The sequence below is a fragment of the Martes martes genome (assembly GCF_963455335.1).
Source record: "Martes martes genome assembly, chromosome: 9".
Classification (NCBI taxonomy): Eukaryota; Metazoa; Chordata; class Mammalia; order Carnivora; family Mustelidae; genus Martes; species Martes martes.
This window is the reverse complement of record NC_137896.1, coordinates 43,974,653-43,994,331: the sequence shown is the minus strand read 5'-3', so window position 1 is coordinate 43,994,331 and position 19,679 is coordinate 43,974,653. Positions and strand designations below refer to the sequence as shown.

At 40.9% G+C, this 19,679-nt stretch overlaps 1 protein-coding gene across 2 annotated transcripts in view; it reads left to right on the top strand.

Annotated features, from left to right (window-relative positions):
- RALGAPA2 (Ral GTPase activating protein catalytic subunit alpha 2) overlaps nucleotides 1-19,679 on the top strand; it is a 317,564-nt gene that overhangs the window by 47,107 nt on the left and 250,778 nt on the right. For both annotated transcript variants that reach the window (XM_080812607.1, XM_080812608.1), the window contains exon 4: nucleotides 6,174-6,231. In XM_080812607.1, the coding sequence (XP_080668733.1) occupies nucleotides 6,174-6,231 (58 nt within the window). The remainder of the gene's footprint in view (nucleotides 1-6,173; nucleotides 6,232-19,679) is intronic.

The window sequence follows — 19,679 nt, the reverse complement described above, 5'->3', positions numbered from 1 at the left end:
TCAGACTTTGGGCATGGTATTTCATAGCCAAACCTTATTGAGTTTGTTTTTGCATGTCTTTAAAGTCCATCCATTTTATAAACCTGAAAACTTTTATCCAGAAGTGGTGATGATGATAGGCCTGACCTCAGAACAAGTTGGAGACTACTAGTGGCTACTGACAGCATCCACGTGTGTAGATACAGGTCATCTTGCTGTGTTCCTTGGCTTTCTTTATATTAAAAAGACATTTTTCTCTGTTGCACATTAAGAAAATAAACCCAAGTCAAGGAGACAGAAATATTTTGGAAAGCTAAAAAACATGATTCAGTTTCGCATTGGTTTCCTGACTAAAGTTAAGGTCTGAAGAACAGTCGGCATGGCAAGCAGTCATCTAGTCCATATAAGATCTCCTCTGGATGTGTGGAGTAATTCTCTCAGCATCTTCTGTATGATATTTTAAAATCCAGTGGCAGGATGGGATCAAAAGTTGATCCCGGACTGGAAGAGATTATGCTGAGTGAAATAAGTCAAGCAGAGAGAGTCAATTATCATATGGTTTCACTTAATTTGTGGAGCTTAACAAATAACATGGAGGACATAGGGAGATGGAGAGGAGAAGGGAGTTGAGGGATATTGGAAGGGGAGATGAACCATGAGAGACTATGGACTCTAAAAAACAATCGAGGGTTTTGAAGGGGTGGGGGTGGGAGGTTGGGGGAACCAGGTGGTGGGTATTAAGGAGGGCACGTATTGCATGGAGCGCTGGGTGTGGTGCAAAAACAATGAATTCTGTTACGCTGAAAAGAAATAAAAAAATATTAAAAAGTAAATAAATGAATAAATAAGACATGGGGTGGGGGGAGTTGATCCCGGAATGCAGCTGGGGTGCCCAGTGCCCTTGGTGGAGAAAGCATGAGAAAGGATATGAGTCAGTGCTGTGCCATTCGCTCAGGAAGAGTGAACTGCAAGGCAGAAAAAGGACTGGAAGGATTCACTGGGGCTAGGCTTTCGTCAACGTGAGGCAGCAGCCCATTTACAAGAAACAATGCCAGCAGAGACGGGGTTCCTGGAGTAGGGTGCATTGCTCTTAGAAGCACTCAGCCTCTTAATATGATGAAAATATTCTGGTTAATCATTGGAGAATGATTGTGGCAGAGAAATGTGCTGCTCACATTGCCCTGCAAGAAAAAAATTTGCTACCAGCCTGCAAGGAGCAGGGTTAGCTGACAACCCGAGGCTTTCAGTGCCTTCAGTTCTCCAGCCATAGTCACCTTCTCTCATCCCCAGCCAGTGACTGAGCAAGGTGGTGGTAGGAGGACCTAGCCATTTTTAGGCCCGCCAGACCCCCCCTAACGTGCCGTCTTTGCTCTGGAGTTTTGCTAAGCTGGCAGAACTTTCAGCTCTGTATGGTGGTCTGAGGTTCCTTGCCCACCCCTGTTTCCTCATTTCCCTTCCACAGATGTTCTGTTCCAGTAAACGAGGGCACTCCTAATTCTACCACAGTATCCATCCCAGAGAACTCAGACTGCAATGATCATTATTCAAACATACCAAACTAACGTCTGCAATCAATTTTTCAGTGAAGGGAAGTATGAGTTAGAACCATAAAACTTAGATGTGAATGGAGGCCATTTTTCTCTCTTCAGTCTGGAAACCTCCCAGCCCATCTCCAGGCCAGGCTTTTCTGCGCTCTAGCCTTGCTCATTGGGTCAGCAGCAGCCTGACTTCTGAGACCTTGGTCCTTATCTCAGATACAGAGTCGGCGATTTTCTCTTTGCTTTGTGATGTTTTCCCGTAATGTGTAGACAGCACTGTGGGTCCTATACTCCTGTCTGTGTCCTTGTCTATATCTCCTGGGCATGGTGAGTGTCTATTCTGTTGGTAGGACAGTGCTTGCGTGGGTTCTTGTTAAAATATTCCATAGAAGACGGACTTTTACTTCTTCTGGTTCCCTTTTACTATAATGGAACTTAAAAGATAACCTGGTTTTTACCCTTACTTCCTTTTGTGTATTATTCATCTAACACACCTATTGGTGTATATTGGAAGGGAAGACCTACTTGATTTTTTCCTCCAAAGAGCCATTTCCTTGCCTCTGCGCAATTTATAGATTGATCGATCGTGCCTGGTGTTTCGTGACTGGCTGACAAAGGTTATGGGTTCTTCAGGCAACAGCTAATGTGGAGTTTACTTGATTTAATACCTAAGTCACTTTTCTTATATTTTCATTTGCAACAGTTTTCTTGTATTTTCCAGCATCTTTTAACTTTTTCTAAGTAGCTGTACGTGTAGTCATCAGGATTTTTAATCTCCAAGATGAACGTGCAAACACCTGGCACATTCAAAACTTCTTTGACCTGTGCATGCCTGTCTCCAATTGCTTCTCTTCCTTCTACATCCTTTTCTTTTTTAAAAAAGATCTTACTATTTATTGATTGATTTATAAAAGATGTATTTATTTATTTGACAGACACACACTGAGAGAGGGAACATAAGCAGGGGGAGTGGGAGAGGGAGAAGCAGGCTTCCCGCTGAGCAGGGAGCCCCATGTAGGGCTTGATCCCAGGACCCTGGAATTATGACCTGAGCCGAAGGCAGACGCTTAACCGACTGAGCTACCCAGGCGCCCCTAAAGATTTTATTTATTTATTTGAGAGAGAGAGAGCGAGCGCACAAGCAGTGGAAGCAGTAGAGGGGAGAGGGAGAAGTAGACTCCCTACTGAGGAAGGAGCTTGACTCTGGGCTGGATCCCAGGACTCTGGGATCATGACCTGAGCCAAAGGCAGATGCTTAACCAGCTGAGTCACCCAAGTGCCCCTTCCTACTTCATCCTTACTGTCTTCGGAGAACTTCAATGCACCAATATCTCTAGGATTTCATTTCATTTCCTTGTAAGCCCTCTCAGAGGGATCTTATACACACACATCTTCAGCAGCTACCTATATTCTGTTACCCTCCAAATCCTGCTTCTGCCCTCCAGGGCCATGTATCGAATTAGATAGAATATCTCCTCAAAGAAGTCCATTGACACCTTCAGTTCCAGAATGTCCAGAATCAAACTTGACATGCTTCAGGATTCTGGGATTTCTTCTGGATTTGGTATCTTAGATAGAAGTGTGGCCACCTGCTGAGCCACTGGGAAATCATTCCTGAGTCCTCCATTCACCACAAGTACTCTAGTCACGGTCTTGACAGGTTTACCTCCTGAATATCACTATTATGTGCTTCTCTTTATTTTGCTGCCCTTTGTCCAGGCCACTTCATTCCTTGTCTGAAATGCTACCATTGCCTCTCCCTTGATATCTCTGCCTCTCCTCTCAGCCATCTTAATTTCCTCTCTAGCTGGAACCCGTTCAGTGACTGCACAGTGCTCCCTGAGATCAGGGCCTCTCCCGCCTCTCCAGGCCCTTGTCCTCCCCTCCTCACCTACCTGCCAGCCAAGTGGGCTCTCTTGCTGCTGCTGTTCCTTTCAGGTACCAGGCTGTCTTTGTCTCTTGGCCTTCACACATGCTCTTCCTTTTGTTCCTGTTCTCCACTAGGCTAATTTAATTAATTCTCTGAGTCTCCACTCAGGAGTCTTTTTGCCCTGGAACCATTCTGTGAAACTTCTACTGAGATGAGGTGCTTTCCCCTCCCCTCCACAGCTCCTCAGGGAAACTTCTTTTTTTTTTTAATTTGACAGAGATCACAAGTAGGCAGAGAGGCAGGCAGAGAGAGAGAGAGAGAGAGGAGGAAGCAGGCTCCCTGCCAAGCAGAGAGCCCGATGTGGGGCTCGATCCCAGGACCCTGGGATCATAACCCGAGCCGAAGGCAGAGGCTTTAACCCACTGAGCCACCCAGGCACCCCTCCTCAGGTAAACTTCTGTCAGGCTTTTATTTCCTCTGGAATGGTATTTTCTTCATCCTCTCTCTTGCCCACTAATCACAAAACCTTTATAAGGAAGAACGAAGTAGCTCGTGAATATTTACTTTATTTCTGCATTGCAGATGCCAAGCTTGGTATCAAGTGTGTAGATATTTTTCAGTAAATGGGGTTTGATGTGCATGTGCCCATTGTGTGTTTATAAGTGCGTTTGAGTGTGTGTCAGCATGAACACGTAGTCAAACAAGATATAAGATACCCTGTAGAGTTATGGGCTATGAGATACGGAGCTGACATGTTCTAGAGGAAGTCTGAAGTGGAAATGTAGGAGAGAACTCCTGTGAGTGATTGTCAGCATGTGATCAGTCACATACTGCTTTTCATATATATAATCAGAAATAGACTTCAGTGTAGTCTGTGTAGCATTTTCATCCATGTAGATGTGTGGTGTGAAGAATTTATAAGAAAGATCGTAACTAAATACATTTATAGTTTCTTGTTTATGTTTGTCAAATCTTGAAAAATTAGTTCTTTTCAATTATACAGCTTTTATTTTTTTGTTTAGATTTTCTTTACTAAGTTTAGGGTAAAAATGCCCACACATTTTAATGTATTTTCATGTAAATATCGTTAAATCAATGACCTGTAGGGAAAGATCAGGTCCATCTTATGTTAATGTGAACAGAGGACCATAGCAAAGATTAGGAACTTGTAATACTCAAAACAGTTGTCCAAGTAAAAAGCATGCATTATTCTTCTCCTGAGTATTTATTTGAGCACATGCTGTGTCCCAGCCATGCTCTTGGTGCTGGGGATGCTTCAGAGAAAAGACAGAAGTATTCTTTTCCTCAGGGCTGACACTCTGGTGGAGGGAATACCGCCTTTAAATGAGTGAAGGTGAAGATGACTTCAGGGAGGGGCAAGGGCTAGGAAGACGACAGAAGAGGTGATAGAGAGAGCATCAGAGTAGTGGTGAGGTGGTGCCCAGAAAGAAAGAAGGTCCAGAAAGGCCCCTGTGGGGAGGTGGTGCCTGCAGTGAGAGGAATGGTGAGGCAGCACCATGGGCACAAGGCTGTGGGTGGAAAAGCCTCCAGGGGGAGCAAGGAGTCCGTGCCTTTAAAGCCCCCGCGTCTGAGGGAAGTTTACTTGTCATGCCTTTTCTCAGAACATCAGGAGATGTTCTTACATGTTCATGGTTGTCAAATGGGAACAAATGAAGTAAGACAAGTATATGTTACTGACCCAGGGGGAAGTTAAGACAAGAAAATGAAAACAAAACCAAACCTCAGGCTGCCTCAGATAGAGGAGGCAGTTGATGAGCTGGGAAATATACTTATTCAGGAGATTTGGATATACATGTTTTACCTTCATCTTTCTCAGTGTTAGACTGTTAGCCTAGATAAACCTGGAATGGGGATTTGTTATGGTCAAATAGGGATGTGTTATCAATACCAAGAAATATATTTTGATCAGTTTTTGGATTTCTAAATTTCTTAACAAGGTGGTTGCCGAGAAAGTACAAAGAATCTTATGACCCAAGAATAACTTGCCAAAACTTATTGGAAAAATAAGTGGGGGAAAAAAAGAAAAAGGTCATTTGGTTTTTTTTTTTTTTTTTTTGGAAAAGCTACTTTTATTAGCTAAATACTCTTGTATGTCATTTATTCATTCCTTAGTGTATCTTCCAATATGTGGGGTGAAAGGTGTGGAATTCCTAATTGCAATCTTAAACTTATTTTTAGCTACTAATTTCAAGAAATTCTTGACAGCAATTTCATTTTGTTAACCCACTGTATGTTCACGGTCTTATCCTTCTGGACGTTCATCTTTCTTCCTGACACTGGTCCTTGTCCAGAGACTAATAATGATGATAATGGGAAGGGAAAGTGGAAGGTGAAAAGCAGAAACGTGGGGAATCTGGCATTTGAGAAATTATTCTTTTAATATGAACTTAAGCAAAGGCTATGATTTAATTAAGATAAAATGATTATTTTAGGGATTTTTTTCCCCTTGTTTTTCTTGTTTTCTTTTAGGAGAAATTAAACTTGGAACAGTGATGCCTTTAAGACATTCAAGGAAGAAAAGTTGTTTGGGGCTAGTAAAAGACATTGTCCCATGGGCTACAGGGTCAAGCGCACTATTTACGCTATTAGAAATAGCTTTTATCTTTTCTTTTCTGAGATATATATATATATGTATATATATGCATATATATATACACACACACTTCGTGTATATATATACATACATACATACATAGTACTATCGTGAAGTGCGTAGTTCATTTTGTCTTTATATCTTAACAGTTTTTTTTACGTTTGTTTTATAGAAAATACTACAATTTCTACCTGAACGAATTTTCTTTCGATGGCATTACCAGAGTATAGGTAAGAAAATTTAAAGATTTCTAAAATTACAGATTTTTTTTCCAGTTGACTTTTCAGTAATGTTTTATGTAACTGGCACCTTCAATACTAGGTTACAACAAGAAATGGTAACAAGGGCATGCTGGTTAAATGTAAGACAAGTCCCATCTGGATTTTGGAGGAAAATAGAATATCTATCCCTGCACCAAAAGTGCTCCTTAAAAAGCATGGTTTGCAGACCAGCAGCACCGGCCTCACCTGAGAGCTTGTTAGAAAACGCAGAATGTCATGCCCCAGCCAGACCTACCAAATCAGTCTGCATTTTTAACAAGAGCTCCAGGGGATTCCTGTGCACCAAATTGTTTGACAAATATTTGATCCAGGGTATTTTTTTTAATTTTTTATAAACATATAATGTATTTTTATCCCCAGGGGTACAGGTCTGTGAATCGTCAGGTAATCCAGAGTATTTTTAAGTAACTTTTTGTTTTTTTCTTATAAAAATATCTTGTTCTCCAAGACTTTCTCACTGATGCAGAGTTCTTCTGTTTGAAAGCTTTCAGGTGTGGCAGCAGGAGGGAACTTGAAATATAGCCACGTTAGCACCGCTGCCCTTTCTGTGTAGCCGTTGACATTGAACAGTGTTTCCTCTCAATGTAATATTCATGGCACAACTCCTTTAATTTGTGCTATTGACTGTGACTCCTACTTTCTGTTTAAAGAGTATCTGGTTTGGTCTTTCTCCCTGTTTTCCTCCTTGCCAGATGATCATATTGAGGAGAATGTAACGTCATAAGCGGATTTTAACTCCCTCATCTTTCATTCATTCAAATACCTATTGAGGGAGAAACAAAGTTCTGGGGCAGAAACAAAGAATATTTCACCATGCTTGTATGGTATAAGCTGATTGCCAGGGTGGGGGATAAGTTTGAAAAGAAAATTACAGTGTAGTTGCCACTACAAAAAATGTACTAATGGTAGCAATGAAGAAAGTTGAACAATTCTCTTCAGAGGACTTGAGGAAGGCTTCAAGAGAGGTAATTTCTATCTGAACCTTGACATAGAAGTGTGGAAAGGGTTTCCTAGATGGGAGATTGATCTGTGAAAGACCTGGGACCTGGAAGAACATGGCACGTTCAGTGGATATTTCAAAATTCAGAATCCCAAATTTCATTTAGTCTTACTTACGTGAAAAATATAACTGACCCTTCTATAAACGGAACTGTTTGGTGAAGTATATATAATAAATACATCTACTGAATTGAATGATTTAATCATTACTTGAAGGTAGATGCCTTCATCTTTAAATCTTTCAAATACACAAAGAAGGTTTTCCTTTAAATTATAGCATTATTGATAGCATTTCTGTTAATTGATACTTGATGTTGTATATTTAAGGTAAAAACTTAAAAATCAAACAGTAAGTATAATCTGAAGAGGAATCGTAAGGACTTGTAATGCTCCATGGTGTTGCAGGAATGGGTGAAAATGAGGATAAGTGCATGCAGAATTTTGTATTTGTGCTAGATATAATCTGTCCATTCTGCTTATGTCCTGACTATGAAAACCATCCTCGTTTGCTACAGAGAGTACTTACTGTAAAATGTCTACATATTAATAGGCCCCCCTCAGCTTGGATAACCTTACTGGGACTGGGTATAGAAATTCATTTGACATTTGTGCTGTGAGATTTTACGCATGTAGGAGGTGGTGTAGGGGATTACCTTAACTCTGGCTACTATTACCACATGACTGGTTAAGAGTGCAGGTACAAGCAGCTTTTTACCCAGTTTAATAGTGTCTGACTGAGAGCAGTGACTCTTGGATGGGGACTGCGGAGGGCTAGTCTCCTGAGCCAGCCCAAGAGCAGGTGCTGTTTATCTAGTCTGGTGTGTAGAAGAAGCTAGTTTATCTCGTGCATAGAATAAGCTGGCTAGACAACACGGTCAGAAAGAGTCATGTTTCAGAATGTTGATGTTTGAGCATTTACATATAAAATCATCCCTGTTTTGATGCTTATATGCTTAGTACTTGAATCAGACTGGCTCCTTCCAGATGCATGTATCTTTGCCTGATTTTTTGAACTGGGTAGAAGTTGATGGTTAGACAGGTCCACATACCTTTTATGATGATCTTCAGCCTAAATGTCCTTAGGAATCAGAATTTTTCAGGTTTTTAGAATGGCAGTGTGTGTTGTGTTGATGTTCAGCAAACATTAACCCAATGTGGATATCTTTATGTTACACCCCAGAGGATTGGACAACACCCTGTAACCAAGAGGATTCTTATTTCTATAGCCTAAGAAATGAATATTCAGCGCTGGTGGGATAACTAACGCCATAATAGCCTCAGCTTAGTTGGGTGTTGCCACCTTAGGTGTTCAGATTCAGGTCAGATCCTGCCCACTAGGAAATTCCACACAAAAACTTTAATTTTCATAGCTTCTTGGGTTTTGAAATGGCCAATAATTGATGGTGGATTAACAATTCTACACATTTTCTTGACCTCACTCTCTTCCATTCTTCCCATTTTATTCAGATTTGTTAAAATGGCTACCATATATCATTAAGGTCTTGACCAAGCTTTGCTATAGAAACTAAGAAACTATAAGGAAACAGCAGATTTCAAGGGAAAGGATTGTGCCTTAAATATTTCCATAGCATCAGTATCTTCTTGGCTTCTGTGAAACCTCTTGAGGCTAGCACAGGAAGCTTTTCACTAGTCAGCTCCAGACTTTCTAGGTATCTAATGTTCCTTATTTTAGATCTTTTATATTCTAGATATCTAATATTTCTGATCTAATATGCAGAACACTACTGTATAAACTTCTTAATTAAATGTTCCTGTGGCTGATAGTGGCGAAGGTGCTCTGGAATACTGGGTTAGAACCTTGAAGCTGGCTTGACACACCACTGATGTGTGTGTGTCACACATCACACTGATTCGGTATGCTTCCTGCCCCACACTACAAATAATGTCCCTAAGTATAGAAACCTAAAATAAAAGCAACTCCTATATTCTGCAAGGCTTAAAAGTTTTCATGGAGTACTGGGTGTTGTGTATAAACAATGAATTTTGGAACACTGAAAAAAAATTAAAAAAAAAATGTTGTCAGACCTACTGGATAGCCAGGTTTTATACAGACACAGAAGACTTTAATTTGAAATATCAACTGGCAGTGTTTGAAGTCAGTTTCTTGTCATGCCATCTTGTTTTGTCCGTAGCAAAGAGAGAGGTTCTGTTTCTCTCTAAACTCTTTTTAGAGGGAGAAAATAGTCTATAAGTTTCTCTGTGCTTACGGATTTTAAGGCTGGCTGCTTGCTATGTATGAGCCTTTGAATGAGGAAACCTGTTTGGACTCTTAGTGTTATAATGTGAAATGAACACCCTTCATGATTCCAGGCATCTTGAGATACTGCTTCAGGTGAGGTTTAGAGAGTAAGAAGACGAGGGAAGTGGCTGACAGAACACTCACTAACTGTGATGTCTGCCAATGTGCTACTCAAATGTTTGTAAATTCCCGTGACTAATTATGAATGGGGAGATTTTCCGAAAGTCAATTTTAGGCCAGTACATCATGGGGGACAAGGGTGGGCACTTGACATCTTATCTGTGTAATAATGAGAGTTGCCAGCATATGAGAAGATGATAGGAGTGGCACATCAGTCAACCAAGGCTGTCTGGTGCAGGGGCAGACTATGGCCCCCTTTCATGTGCCCATGCCTCATCAGTGTAGGATTCAAATTCTCTGTGTTTAAGCAGGGTTTACTGCTTATGAGCCTCTAGGAAGTAGATGTCCTGTCCCATTCAGGAAACAGTGCCTTGCCTGAATGCAATACATGTTTGCTGGGGGTTAAAGGGTTTATTTTGTACTAGAGATGTTTTATATCAAAAATCTTCAAAATAAATAGCTGTTGGGCTTAAAGGGTTGGGCTCAAGTGGAAAAATACACACATTACCTCATGGTTTTTTTATAGGAGTCATTATTAATCCAGTTTGTTCCACTGGGTTCTTCTTATACATAATATAAAAACTAGTGGATAATTAAACTGCAGATTTATGAATTTTTAAGAGTATCCCTGGCTTTATACCTTGGGCTTCCCAGTGGCCTGACAGTGTTTGGGATGTGAACACAACTTCTGAGCAGCTGTATTTCTCAAAGTTTCTACAGCTCACTGGGCTCTAACTACTGCTCAGAACCCTGAGCCGGACAGCCCTCCCCGGGTCACTCATAGTCAGGACACAGCACAAGACCGTGTTCCTGAGGGAGCAGGGTCTCCTGTGCACTTTACATTAAGGGTCCCTCAGAGATGCATCACAGCCAGGCTGAACTACAGGGCCCCTGCCTGCCTTGGTGTCCACCAGGTGGTAGCTGGGCCTAATGCCCCTTTGACCCACTAGGTGTCTTCCCAGGGTCCTCTCTGGGGTGCTTTCAAAATCATTGCCCTGCATTTCTTGCCCTCCTTCCCACTTTGTCCTCAACCCTCTGGAAATCTTACTGGGCTAAGCAACAGCCCTAGAGCCTCAGCCTCTTGGTTTCACCTCCTCAGCTTTCTGAAACTTGACTTTTCTCTCAGGCTTCTTTGTCTCCCCCAGGCCTGTGGGAGTGAGATCATGGTCTTCCTTTTCTCCAAGGCCCATTCCAGACCTCATCCTCCACCCACTCTGTGGAAACCTTTCCCTTGACTAGGCCTTGTCTGTCCTCATTACTGCCATGTCTCCTGATATGCTTATTTGCCCTTTTTTTTTTTTTTAATAGCTTAGCGGTCTCCGAGTCCTTTCCCTTCTTGCCAGGTTACCCATCAGCTCCTCGACCCCTCACCCTCCATGGTTTCCTGACTTTTATCTTCTGCACCCTTGTCATCATACAGACCTGTATCTCAGCATAGACTCTGTCCTCCTGGTTTTTCACTTAGTCGCTTCCAGACCACCTGCTCTGTTTTTTCCTTTTTAAAAAAGCAGCTCTTTTTGGGGAGTATAACTGACATACAATAAATGGTATGTGTAAATAATGTTAATTTTGAGAAGTTTTGACATAGGTGTATACCTGTGAAATCATTATGACAATCAAGATAATGAACATAGCCATCATTCACAATGTTTTTTTTTTTAATTAACATATAATGTATTATTTGCCCCAGGGATACAGGTCTGTGAATCATTAGTCTTACACATTTCATGGCACTCACCATAGCACAAATCCTCCCCAATGTCCATAACCCAGCCACCCTATCGCTACTCCCCACGCCCCAGCAACCCTCAGTTTGTTTTGTGAGATTAAGAGCCTCTAATGCTTTGTTTCCCTCCCCAATCCCATCTTGTTTCATATTTTCCTTCCCTACCCCCCATAGCCTCTCACCCTGCCTCTCAAATTCTTCATATCAGAGAGATCATATGATAATTGTCTTTCTCCGATTGACTTACTTCGCTCAGCATTATACCTCTAGTTCCATCCACGTTGTTGCAAATGGCAAGATTTCATTTCTTTTGATGGCTGCATAGTATTCCATTGTATGTATACATATATAGCACATCCTCTATATCCCCAGTGGTTTTCTTATTTATTTATTTATTTATTTATTTTTAATTTCTTTTCAGTGTACCAGAATTCATTGTTTATGTACCACACCTAGTGTTCCATGCAATACATGCCCTCCATAATACCCATCACCAGGCTAACCCACCCTTCTACCTCCCACCCCTTCAAAATCCTCAGATCGTTTTTCAGAGTCCATAGTCTCTCATGGTTCGTCTTCCCCTCCAATTTCCCCCAACTTCCTTCTCCTCTCCATCTCTCTATGTCCTCCCTGTTATTTCTTATGCTCCATAAATAATTGAAACCATATGATACTTGACTTTCTCTGTTTGACTTATTTCACTCAGCATAATCTCTTCCAGTCCTGTCCATCTGGATACAAAAGTTGGGTATTCATCCTTTCAGACGGAGGCATAATACTCCATAATGTATATGGACCACATCTTCCTTATCCATTCATCCACTGAAGGGCATCTTGGTTCTTTCCACAGTTTGGCGATTGTGGCCATTGCTGCTATGAACATTGGGGTACAGATGGCCCTTCTTTTCACTACATCTGTATCTTTGGGGTAAATACCCAGTAGTGCAATTGCAGGGCCATAGGGAAGCTCTGTTTTTAATTTCTTAAGGAATCTCCACACTGTCTTCCAAAGTGGCTGTACCAACTTGCATTCCCACCAACAGTGTAAGAGGGTTCCCCTTTCTCCACATCCTCTCCAACACACGTTATTTCCTGTCTTGTTAATTTTGGCCATTCTAACTGGTGTCAGGTGGTATCTCAGTGTGGTTTTGATTTGAATCTCCCTGATGGCTAGTGATGATGAACATTTTTTCATGTGTCTGGTAGCCATTTGTATGTCTTCTTTGGAGAAGTGTCTGTTCATGTCTTCTGCCCATTTTTTGACATGATTATTTCTTTTGTGTGTGTTGAGTTTGAGAAGTTCTTTATAGATCCTGGATATCAGCCTTTTGTCTGAACTGTCATTTGCGAATATCTTCTCGCATTCCGTGGGTTGCCTCTTTGTTTTGTTGACTGTTTTCCTTTGCTGTGCAGAAGCTTTTGATCTTGATGAAGTCCTCAAAATTCATTTTCGCTTTTGTTTCCTTTCCCTTTGGAGACATATCTTGAGAAGTTGCTGTTGTCAGTGTCGAAAAGGTTACTGCCTATGTTCTCCTCTAGGATTCCGATGGATTCCTGCCTCACATTGAGGTCTTTTATCCATTTCGAGTTTATCTTTGTATATGGTGTAAGAGAATGGTCGAGTTTCATTCTTCTACGTGTAGCTGTCCAATTTCCCCAGCACCATTTATTGAAGAGACGTTTTTCCCCTGTATATTTTTTCCTGCTTTGTCGAAGATTATTTGACACAGAGGTGAGGGTCCATATCTAGGCTCTCTACTCTGTTCTACTGGTCTATGTGTCTGTTTTTATGCCAGTACCATGCTGTCTTGGTGATCACAGCTTTGTAGTAAAGCTTGAAATCAGGCAAGGTGATGCCCCCAGTTTTGTTTTTCTTTTTCAACATTTCCTTAGCAATTCGGGGTCTCTTCTGATTCCATACAAATTTTAGGATTGTTTGCTCCAGCTCTTTGAAAAATGCTGTTGGAATTTTGATCAGAATGGCATTGAAAGTATAGATTGCTTTAGGCAGTATAGACATTTTAACAATGTTTATTTTTCCAATCCATGAGCATGGAATGGTCTTCCATCTTTTTGTGTCTTCTTCAATTTCGTTCATGAGTGTTCTGTAGTTCCTCGAGTATAGATCCTTTACCACTTTGGTTAGGTTTCTTCCCAGTATCTTATGGTTCTTGGTGCTATAGTAAATGGAATCGATTCTCTAATTTCCCTTTCTGTGTTTTCATTGTTAGTGTATAAGAAAGCCACTGATTTCTGTACATTGACTTTGTATCCTGCCACATTACTGAATTGCTGTATGAGTTCTAGTAGTTTGGGGGTGGAGTCTTTTGGGTTTTCCATATAAAGTATCATGTCATCTGCGAAGAGAGAGAGTTTGACTTCTTCATTGCCAATTTGGATACCTTTTATTTCTCTTTGTTGTCTGATTGCTCCTGCTAGGAGTTCTAATACTAAGTTGAACAAGAGTGGTGAAAGTGGGCATCCTTGTCATGTTCCTGATCTCAACGGGAAGGCTGTGAGCTTTTTCCCATTGAGGATGATATTTGCTGTGGGTTTTTCATAGATAGATTTTATGAAGTTGAGGAATGTTCGCTCTATCCCTATGCTTTGAAGCATTTTCAGTAGGAACGGATGCTGGATTTTGTCAAATGCTTTTTCTGCATCAATTGAGAGGACCATGTGGTTCTTCTCTCTTCTCTTATTGATTCGTTCTATCACATTGATTGATTTGCAAATGTTGAACCATCCTTGCAACCCAGGGATGAATTCCACCTGGTCATAGTGGATAATCTTTTTAATGTGCTGTTGGATCCTATTAGCTAGGGTCTTGTTGAGAATCTTAGCATCCATATTCATCAGTGATATTGGTCTGAAATTCTCCTTTTTGGTGGGGCCTTTGCCTGGTTTGGGGATTAGGGTAATGCTGGCTTTGTAAAAAGAGTCTGGAAGTTCCTTCTGATTCTGAAACAGCTTCAGGAGAATAGGTATTATTTCTTCTTTGAAAGTTTGGTAGAATTCCCTAGGGAATCCTTCAGGTCCTGTGCTTTTGTTTTTTGGGAGGTTTTTGATCACTGTTTCAATCTTGTTACTAGATATCAGTCTATTCAGGTTGTCAATTTCTTCCTGGTTCAATTTTGGAAGTTTATAGTTTATAGTTTTCTAGGAATGCATCCATTTCATCTGGGTTGCTTAACTTATTGGCATATAACTGTTGATAATAATTTCTCATGATTGTTTCTATTTTCTTGGTGTGTGTTGTGATCTCTCCCTTTTCATTCATAATTTTATTAATTTGGGCCTTCTCTCTTTTCTTTTGGATTATTTTGGCCAGTATTTTATCAATCTTATTGATTCTTTCAAAAAACCAGCTTCTAGTTTCATTGATGCGTTCTACTGTATCTCTAGTTTCTATCTCATTGATCTCTGCTCTAATCTTGATTATTTCCCTTCTTGTGTGTGGAGTTGGCTTAATTTGTTGTTGATTCTCCAGTTCTTTAAGGTGTAGAGACAGCTGATGTATTCTGGATTTTTCAATTTTTTTGAGGGAGGCTTGGATGGTTATGTATTTCCCCCTTAGGACCGCCTTTGCTGTATCCCATAGGTTTTGGACCGAAGTGTCTCCATTCTCATTGGTTTCCATGAATCATTTAAGTTCTTCTTTGATCTCCTGGTTGATCCAGCCATTCTGGTCTTTAGTTTCCAGGTGTTTGAGTTCCTTCCAAACTTTTCCTTGTTCTTGAGCTCCAGTTTCAAAGCATTGTGATCTGAGAATATGCAGAGAATAATTTCAATCTTTTGGTATCAGTTGAGCCCTGATTTGTGACCCAGTATGTGATCTATTCTGGAGAAGGTTCCATGTGCACTCGAGAAGAATGAGTATTCTGTTGTTTTAGGGTGGAATGTTCTGTATGTATCTATGAGGTCCATCTGGTCCAATGTGTCATTCAATGCTCTTGTTTCTTTATTGATTTTCTGCTTGGATGATCTGTCCATTACTGAGAGTGGCGTGTTAAGATCTCCTACTATTAATGTATTCATATCAATATGACTCTCTATCTTGATTAACAGTCTTCTTATGTAATTGGCTGCTCCCATATTGGGGGCATAAATATTTACAATTGTTAGATCTTTTTGGTGGATAGTCCCTTTAAGAATGACGTAGTGTCCTTTGACTACAGTATCTCTGTACTACAGTATTTAGTTTAAAATCTGATTTATCTGATATGAGAATCACTACCCCGACCTTCTTTTGAGGCCCATTGGCATGAAAGTTGCTTCTCCATCCCTTCACTTTCAGTCTGGGTGTATCCTTAGGTTAGAAATGGGTCTCTTGTAGACAACATATGGATGGGTCCTGTCTTTTTGTCCAGTCTGCAACCCTGGGCCGTTTTATGGGAGCATTTAGGCCATTCACGTTGAGAGTGATTATTGAGAGATACGTTTTTATTGACATTGTGTTACCTGTGAAGTCTTTGTGTCTATAGATTGACTCCATATATTTCTGTTCAATAATAATCTTGGGTTTTTTCCTCTTTTATAGAACCCCCCTTAATATTTCTTGTGGTGCCAGCTTGGTGGTCACATACTCTTTTAAACCTTGCTGGTCTTGGAAGCTCTTTATCTCTCCATCCATTTTGAATGTCAGTCTTGCTGGATAAAGTATTCTTGGCTGCATGTTCTTCGCATTTAGTGCCCTGAATTCATCTTGCCAGCTCTTTCTGGCTTGCCAGGTTTCTGTGGACAGGTCTGACGTTATTCTGATGGGCTTTCCTCTGTACTTAAGGAATCTCTTCCCCCTAGCTGCTTTCAAGAGTTTCTGTCTAAAATTATGATTCATCATTTTCACAATTAGGTGTCTTGAGGTCTTTCTAGATTCTATGATCTTTGGGGGAAACCTTTCTGCGTCTAGTACAGGAACTCTGGTTCCATTCGCCAGATTGGGAAAATTTTCATGGAGAATTTGTTCAACTATATCTTCTAGTCTTCTTTCTTTCTCCTCCCGCTCAGGGATTCCAATAATTCTGACATTGGGACGTTTCATGGCATCATTTATTTCCCTAATTCTGTTTTCATGGCTTTTAAGCTTTTGTTCCAGTCTTCCTCCTGATCCTTTTTCTCTATCAGTTTGTCCTCCAGATCACTAATTCTATCTTCTGCCTCAGTTACCCTAGCTTTTAGGGAATTTAGATTAGATTGGAACTCATTGAGAGCATTATTAACATCATCTCTGGTGGCTTTCACTTCTGCCCTAATCAATTCCATTTTGTCATCAAAGGCCTTCTGCAGCCTAGCTATTGCCTGGATAATTGTTAGCCTGAATTCCCTTTCTGACATACTGTTTATGTCCATATCCAAAAGCTCTGATGGAGGGGGCCCAGTCTCTGAATTTTTCCTCTGTTGGGCATTCCTCCTCCTAGTCATTTTGGTGAGAGATGGCTGAACAGATGTGTAGCTGAATGTATCAACCGTGGTGCAGGCAAGGCGCACTCTGGAACGCTTCTGAGCAATTGAGAGTCCCCACCAAAAAGAAAGAAAAAAGAAAAAAAAAGAGAGAGAGAGACAGGAAAAAAAAAGAAAGAAAAAATAAAAGAGAAGGCCCAGCCCAAATGGGCCCCAAAGGTAAGATTTATAAAGTATACAAACAAAAACAGACAAAGAAAAAGACCAACAAAAGTGGATGACAAAAGAAAAAAAAAAAAATAAATAAATAAAAAGAACCCAGTCAAAATGAACCCCAAGTATAAGATTTATATACTACCAGAACAAAAACAAATGCACAGAAACACTGACAGAAGAAAAAGATGGGAGGGTGGTTATAAGTTCTCAGTGTGGGCGAGGAAGGTTATTTTGATTCTTCCTGGATGTATCTTGATATCTTTGTTAAAGGACTCAACTTTCCTGAGATAAAGGGGGATTAAAACTGGTTTACATATAGGGGTAACATTGATTGGGGGAAGGGAATTACCTTGAAGCTTATCTCTATATGAATATTATAAATAAATAAATAGAAAAGCAAAAGAAAAACACAGGTATATGTATCAAATTGGATGTACTGAACATCTCATTGTGATAGTGAAAGTTATATATTTTTAAAAAATGAAAACAGAATAGTGGGAATGAATTAAAAATAAAAGTTGTATCCATGAAGTAGTGGTTGTCCTCTTCGTTTTTTGGGGTTTTTTTTGGTTTTTTTTGGCTGGCTTTCTGGGGGGAGGGGCCTTCCGCGTAGGTTTTCAGGGAGTCTTGCTAGAGTTGAGTCCTCCTACCCCCATCCAGGGGCTGGGCTCTGAGGAAACTGGTTTTTCAGGCTTTTGTTCTCTAGAGGTTTTTTGTTTGTTTGTTTGTTTGTTTTTTCTTTCTCCCGTTGGCGGCTTTTGGCGGCTCTTTGGAGGTTTAGAGGAAAGCAAATTGCACCCAGACCTCCATCTCAGAGAGAAGCCTTAGTCTGTTCCCCTCTGGGTGCTCCAGAGCACATAAATTCCCCCTCTGCCACTGGCACAGCACATCCCCAGTCACAGTCTCTGGAGTCACAGGAACTCCCGCTGGTACCCAAATCCACGAGAAATACTAGCCTCAGCTGTTTGGGCAGGTCCAGACTGCCAGAGAGGTCCCAGCCAGAGATAGCACACTAGCCCGGGCCGAGAGTGTTCAGAATCTCCTGGTCCTAGAGAGCGCTTGCACGGACCTCTCTCAGGGGAGGGTGTGGAGCGCGACTCAGACTCTGGTCGCGCAGTGCACGTGCAGAGCACAAAAGGCTGTGGTTCTAGAGAGCACCGGCTGGCTCACACCAGACTCCCTAATGGGCACCGCCACCCAGACGCTCTCAGGCGCGCCGGCAGCTCAGGGACCAAGACCTGGCTTCTTTGCTGCACTGTCTGGTTCCACCCACCAGTGGTGGCCGTCCTGGTTCCATGGGCTTAAGTCCCTGTTCCTAACTGCCAAATTCCACCAATTTCCCCTTAAGATCTTTTGCTCTTTTTGAGTGCTTTCAACCAGACTCCAATGCTGGTCCCCAGTCACCGGGCACTCTTGTATTGGGGTATTACTTTCCAATAGGTCGCTTCTGGTGGCTCCCTCCCCCTTTTATTTATCTTCTGATATCAGTCTGATGTGCCCACTCTGCTTTACCCGTCCACTGGCATCTTCTGCCTCCATAGAGATCCAGAAGTGTATAATTCTAATCTCAGGCTGATTTCATGGGTGATCAGAGTTCTTTGGTAGGTAATCAGCTCACTTTAGGGGACCAGTTGAAACATGGCCTCCTACTTCTCCGCCGTCTTGTCTCCTCCCCCCACCCCCAGTGGTTCTCTTATGTCCTTTCCCACCCACCTGCCCAGTCCCCGCGTCATCTCTGATCTGCTTTTTGTAATTTAGATTAGTTTGATTTTCTAGAATCTTACAGAAATAGAATCATGTAGTAAATACTCTTCTTTGTTTGGCTTCTTTCACTCAATATAATTATTTTGAGGTTCTTCTGTCTTGGTGCAGTTATTAATAGTTCATTTCTGAGTAGTATAGCATTCCATTGTATAGATATACCATAGTTTGTTTATCTAGTCAGTCAGTTGTTGATGGGTATTTGGGTTGCTTCTAGTGTTTGGCTATAAACAAAGCTACTGTAAACATTTGTGTACAAGTCTGTATGTGCACACGTGCTTTCCTGTCTCTTGAGAATGGAACGGCTGAATCGTGTAAAGTTCTATGTTTAACAGTCAGACTGCTTCCCGTAATGGTTGACATTCTCACCAGCAGTATGAGAGTTGTAGTTACTTTACATTCTCACTGATACTTAGTGTGATCAGTGTTTTCATTTTAGTGGTAGTGGTATCTTATTGTGGATTTAATTTGCATTTCTCTCGTGAGTAGTGATCTTGAACATCTTTCTTGTGCTATTTTCCATCTGTATGTCTTTGGCAGCCTCTACGTTTGACTTGATTGACCATATTTTTAATTGGGTTGTTTGTCTTCTTAATATTGAGTTTTCAAAGTTCTTTATATATTCCAGATTTAAGTGCTTTATCAGCTGTGTGACTTGGAAATATTTTCTCCCCATCTCTGACTTGTCTTTTCATTCCCTTAATTGTGCCCTTCAAAGAGGAAAAGTTTTAGTTTTTTATAAAGTGCAGTTTATAAATTTTTCTAATATGGATTGCGCTTTTGGTGACCTAAGGAATCTTTACCTAGCCCAAGATCACAAAAATCTTCTATGTTTTCTTTTAGAAATTCTATAGTTAATGTGTTTCACATTTAAGTCCTTGATTCTTTCTGAGTTAATTTCAAATTCTTCCTTGG